The sequence below is a fragment of the Fomitiporia mediterranea genome (assembly GCF_000271605.1).
Source record: "Fomitiporia mediterranea MF3/22 unplaced genomic scaffold FOMMEscaffold_2, whole genome shotgun sequence".
NCBI lineage: Eukaryota > Fungi > Basidiomycota > Agaricomycetes > Hymenochaetales > Hymenochaetaceae > Fomitiporia > Fomitiporia mediterranea.
In genome coordinates this window covers 772,066-778,646 of record NW_006760387.1, presented here as the reverse complement: position 1 = coordinate 778,646, position 6,581 = coordinate 772,066, and the positions used below count along the sequence as shown (strand labels likewise).

Sequence of the window (6,581 nt, the reverse complement as noted above, 5' to 3'; positions counted from 1 at the left end):
AAAAGTAAAAGTGGAAAAACTACTAGTAACACAATTCAAATGTGCAAGAATACAAATTAATGTGAACAAATTAATAACACACACATTGTTATTAAATATAGTATTAACTATACAAACGAAACAATACAAACGAAGTACAATTCTAATTACACAACGAGTGTAAGAATATAAAACAAACTACATGTATAATAATACAAATACAAACAAAACGAATAACAGAACAACTGTGGAACAGTACAGTATGAAGAAATAAACATACTATGACATGAAACAAACAATATGACATGAAAAACAAACAAAACAAAGTTATAACATATTATATTAAATTGCAAATGAGAAAACTATTATCATATGAATGATAAAACATTATAGTGACAACTATAACATTAATAATATTAAAACTACAAACGAACAAACACTAAAGAGATCCTGCAGCTCTCTTAGCAATCATAATTGAATTAACAATTGATTTATTACATTAAACGTTATAATAATACATCAGACAAACACAACACTTACAGTAGACTTAATATACGAAGCAAACAAAACATTTACATTACAGATGTAAATGATATTAGTAAAACAATGAACAAACACTTATCAAACATTATATTAGCCTGATCAACTAGTATAAGTTTGAAGGGGAGTGTTAACATTTATTTCAGATAAATGTGTCATATGTCTCAAATCATGCAAACGTCTCACAAATATACACTATTACTGAGACATGTCTTCCAAGACATACATCCAAAACATACAATATTAGATAGCATATATATTACTTCAATCTAAGGACAATGAAGCTCATTAAGAACTTACACACAGTCAACTCGTATTGACACCTATGTACTATGAGCAGAGTCCACTGAACCCCTACTAGTGTGACTTACTCTTAGTATCCTTGTGAGCAGTGTGCAAACCTACAGAAGAATATTTCCTATTGATTAGGAAACATTGCAACCTCAACACACTAACACTAAGTTTGTCCAACTATAGATAACTATTTAGGATTATAAGGAAAGTATTAAGTTTAGAGTTACTAACCTTAGAAAGACAAATGTCTTTATAGGATTCAAATGGCTTAAGGTTTACAACCCTACTATTAACTAGTTAGAGTAGACACTCACATTCAATCAGTGTTCTGAGTCTTACAACTATCTTATACTACTGTTCTGAGTAGATACAAACACTTCTAATATTACTAACAGTTCTAATAAAGGTAACTAGATGTTCTTCTTTAACTAGAATAAATATGTAGACACATATTTTAGTTAAGGTAGAACAGAGTTGATTTAAAGGATGTCTAAAACAGAACCAGTCTAGAACCCTCTCAGAATGACTCTACTCTAGAATGTATGTAGACCTAGCCTGCCAGATTTTGTCTAAGAGTTCTCTAAAGTCTTTAGTAAAGAGGAATTTGACTAGCTTCCTAAACATTACCTCTAGGATTATACAATTAAATTGACTAAAGGTTTCTAACCTAAGGATTGTAAGGTCTACTTACTTAACAGAGACAAGTAGGAGGTGCTTGACAAGTTCCTTTAGGAAAATCTTTAGAACAGTTAGATCTGACCCTTAAAGTCTCTTATAGCCTCTCCTTTCTTCTTTATTAAAAAGAAAGATAAGAAGCTCTACTCAGTTTAGAATTATTATTACCTTAATAAGGGTACTATTAAAAACAAGTACTTACTCCTCCTAATTTAGAAGCTTATTAATAAGACACATACATTCAGGGTTTTCACTAAGTTAGACATTTAATAAGGATACAATAACATTCAGATCTAAGACAGAGATGAGTAGAAGGCTACATTCTAAACTAATTATAAACTGTACAAACTGACTATAATATTCTTTAGACTAACTAACTTGCTTGTAACATTCTAGTCATTTATGAATTACATTCTTACAGATCTGATTAACTTAGAGTATATTAGTATGTATTTAGACAACATTCTAATCTTTATTCAAACAGTTGAGTATTATTACTAACTAATTTAAGTAGTTCTATAGTAGCTCTAAAATAATAAACTGTTCCTCTAAGAAGTAAAGTGTTCTTTTACACAAGAGTCAGTAGATTATCTAGGCTTTGTAATTAGTGAAGGAGAGGTCTGTATAGATCTAGTAAAAGTAACTATAGTTTAGAACTAGTTACAACCTTAGAACCTGAAACAGGTCTAAGTGTTTCTTAGGTTTGTAAACTACTACTAATGCTTCATTTAAAGCTTTAGTACTATTGTCTAGCCTCTTTATAATCTTACTAACAAAGATGTTCCTTAGTAATAGAGTAATTAGTAACAGTCTATATTCAAGTCTCTTAAGTAGACTATTACTAGTAAGCTTATATTAGTAGTTCTAACAGTTGTAGACAAGTTCTAAGTTAAAGCTAACTCTTCTAACTTTACAAATAGAGTAGTACTATCTTAGTTTATTCAGAAAGTAGTATCTGATAGTGTTCTGATTAGAATCCCTCTCTGTAACAGAATAGAACTACTCTATCTATTGTAAGGAACTCTTTACAATTGTCTGTTCTCTAGAGGAGTAGTATTAATATCTCTTTAGTACTGTATAAAAGTTTAAGATTTAGAGTAATCACCTTAATCTCTAGTACTTCTAAGCACTTTAAAAGCTTAACTACTACTAGGCCTACTAGATGTTAGAACTGTAGGACTACAACTTTATACTAACTCACAAACCTAGAACACAAATAATAAAAACTAATTTACTCTTAAGACAAGTAGGTTATAAAAGTAGGGAGAATAATAATAAAAATCTTGTTCTTCTAAACAATTCCTGTTTTGTGTTTAAGACAATCTAAGAGATCCAACTTGAATCTGAGAATGTTAACTTTGTTACTTACATATAGTAAGCTCTAAGATACATACAAGACTAGGTTGTAGTAAAGTAGTTAGAGAAGTAGGTTAGGAACTAGGAGGAGGATAAGGATAGACAGGTTTACTAGGAAGGCTGACTGTATGTTCTAAAGGATCAGAAGCTGTAGGAGAACATTGTCTAAGCTTATTATAACAATCTGACTATAGAACATTTAAGCTAACACAAAACACAAGAACTTATTACTCAGAACTACTAGTAGTTAGGAATGTAGAGAGAAATCCTAAAGTATATAACTAGTTACAATACATACTAACAGACTAAGGCCTACTAGACAAGGGTTCAGACTCTCTTATATCTGTATTAGATTCTAGATTACTCTTAGGAAGAAGTCTTAATAGACCTGATTAGTAAGCTACCCAAGTTTTAGAGTTACAACACTATCTGTGTGATTGTCAACTAATTCTCTAAGTAAGTCTACACAGTTCTAACCTGAACAGAACTTACTTTTAAAGGTATAGTGTGTATATATTAGGATTATGTTTTCTAGTTGTACAGACTCCCTCAGAAGCTCATTCACAATTGTAGACTGTAATTTGAGTCAAAATTTATGTAAGACTTGTATACACTTCTTAGAATTCAAGAGAACCCTTCTACTATATATTACTTACAGACTGATAGTTAAACTGAGTGAGTTAATCAGAAGATTAAGCTCTATCTCTAAATGTTTATTAATTATTAGTAGTTAGACTAGTCTGAATAGTTAGCTCTGACAGAATTCATACATAATAACTAGTAATACTCTATAATAGGACAATATCTATTCTTTCTTAACTATAGGAGACATCTGTACTAGAGAATAGTTCCAAACTAGAATAGTAGTTCTGAATCTGTAACAGACTTTGTAGAACAGATACACAAGACTAGAGAGGATGTACAAGCTCTTTTAGAGAAAGTAGTATAAATTATAAAGTAGAACTATGATTAGAAGAGATCTGTAGCTAAGGATTACTAACCTAGTAACAAAGTTATACTAGAAGCTACTAATCTAACTATAGATCACTCAATAAAGAAGTTGGACAACAAGCACTTTAGACCCTTTACTATTGAAAAGAAGGTTAGTACCTCTGTTTACAAACTCTAACTTCTAGTAATATAGAAGTGTATACACTCAGTATTTAACAAGGTTCTATTGTCTTAGTACTACAATCTAAGTTTTCCTTCACAACAAAGACCCTTACTACCTTTACCAGAACTTATCAGTTCTGAACCAGAATACAAAGTAGAGTATATAGTAGATACTAAGCTAGTGTACAGAAAGCTCAAGTTCCTTATTTACTAGAAAGGATACCTAGTTGAAGAACACACTTAGAAACCTACTAAGAATCTCACCCATACTACTAAGACAATCTAAGACTTCTATCAACTTTATCTAGGTACTCTGTATTAACTCTACCTTACAGATTTCCAAACCCTACTGTTCTAACTTATACTTAAACTACTAACCAAGTCTAATGTTTACTAATTAGAATGATTAGTTTTAGAGAGGGAGTAATGTTATAGTTCTCTACTCTCACACCTTCAGTTCTGAGGATTCTACACTCTTCTGTAGTAGAACTTAGGACTTTCATCTCTTAAGAGTACTGTTTATAAACTATGTACAGACTGACTCTTACTATTACCTCTCCTTACTTTATTATTCTATTCCTTTGACTACTCTTTCATTCTCTATTTATTCTATAGTCTCTTACCTTTTATTCATCCCTTCATTCTTTGTACCTTTATCTTTGACCTTCCTTTATTTTATTCTTTGTGGCTCATCATTCTTAGTAGCTCATATTCCCTGAGTACTCTTGTATAGTTTAGTATATATAAGTGTACAAGATCAGACTAGTCCTATAGTCTTGATCTTGTCTACTCTAGATAGTCCTATACTCTTAGGCTTACTCTATATACTCTACTCTTGTCTTACTCTCTCTCTCTGTCTGTTCTACAAAGTTCCAACTACACTCTAGTGTTTACATTCTATATTTCTGTTGTGTAGGATAGTTGTAGCCTAGGTCCCCTTACTAAGCCTTTAGGTTCTCTCTATACTGTTACTGACAGTTAAGAACAAAGGAAAATTGTCTATCTAACAAACCTACTAGTGTCTTACTTTGTGATCAATATCCCTATCCAGAACTAATCATCTTTTGTAAGTGACTTTTGCCATTTTCTCTGGACCACTCTTTTTTATATTTGTAACATGTATCCTCTAAAGTTTTTACCATTTCTTGATTTTTTCCTTATATTACTTACACTGTATCTTCTATACTTGTTAATTATCCTGTAATTACATTGTTCAAGGCTTTAACAGCCTCTTACTCTGTTGCCCAAAGAAATAAATTGCTTCAACTGCTTCTATCTAGTGTACAAAGTCTACAAATTTTACAAATAACCTGACTAATAATAGAAAGCTTAACAATTTACAGTACTAATACTAAAAGTTTGAAGATATAAGTATTCATAAACTGCAAATTCATCTCTATCTGGTGGTAGGCAACAATGCAGATTGTGTTTGAGCAGAGAGAAAGCAAGTTCTATTGAATTAAAATCAGGAGAATAAGGTAGCAAGTATTTAAGTTTCATTCCTCTACACAATAGTAGGTAAACTTACTATTAAGAATGCCATCTAATATAATACTTACCTTGCCTCAATGAGTTCACGAATTCCAGGAGCTTTGTGGATTACACAATTGTCTATAATGATTACAGACCTGGGTGCTAGAAATGGCTACATTTTGACTAGGAGATCCTTAATAAACACTGTAAAGAGCTCTGTATTGAATAATCCCTCAACTATTATACATTCTATAATTCCACTCAAAGAAATGGCTGGGAGGATAGAGTACCTGACTGAAGGCATCAAAATGACAAATAGTAATAATGTGATAGTAAAGTGTGTACTGTTTTCCCCTTATAAAAACCTGTTTCTGACATACACAAGACCCCTCTAATGCCCATCCCCTCTCATACAAATATGTTCTCTGATCACAGGCACTTTCATCAACAAAGATTAACTGCTCTGGCAAATAATTGGCCCTAATGCAAAGACAATACTCTGCTCAAAGCAATTCATTCTGTTCTAGGGCATGTTTAGTAAGCTATACAATGATGATTATAATTACATACAGTAAGTCAAAGGAAGAATACAAATCACCTCCTTCATTCGAAAGCCAGCTCGATTCAGGGTTCTCCAGATTGTAGCTTCAGACACTTTCACTCCACATCAATCCTCAAGTACTGCTCTAAGCTCATCAAGGTACATATTATTATAGTGTGTCACAGTTTTTAGAAGAAACTTGTGATTGTCAGTAACATTAGTAGACTTCCTTGTCAGCAAACATACCTGTGTGTCAGCAAAGTCCAACACTCTTGGACGTCCAGGTTTGGGAAGCAGTGTTGTTTTGACTTCACCTTCCAGCCTCCATGTGCTCAAGATGTGGTAGACTGAATGTTGAGGCATGCTAGTCAGATAAACAATCCTATTTATGTCAAGTCCACATACTGTACTCATGTGAATGACAACACATCGAAGATCTTCTGACAATGGAACTCCACGAGTCATGAAGCTCTCAGAAAAAGTGTGATGTTATAATACGGATGAGAACTTGAACAAGAACGAGAAAAAAAATGAGAATGAGTCATGTGACCCATGCTCAATATGGTACCGCAGATCCCGAAACTCCCAAACCTTTGCCATTGATTGATCG

General features: G+C 32.3%; 1 protein-coding gene across 1 annotated transcript; it reads right to left on the bottom strand.

Annotated features, from left to right (window-relative positions):
- Positions 1-6,097: 6,097 nt before the first annotated feature.
- On the bottom strand, positions 6,098-6,334 carry FOMMEDRAFT_151619 (uncharacterized protein; the record flags this gene model as incomplete). The annotated part of the gene is made up of 2 exons (XM_007262581.1): positions 6,098-6,169; positions 6,218-6,334. 2 exons carry the CDS (start codon positions 6,332-6,334, stop codon positions 6,098-6,100), a joined length of 189 nt encoding a protein of 62 aa, XP_007262643.1.
- Between the last annotated feature and the right edge of the window lie 247 nt (positions 6,335-6,581).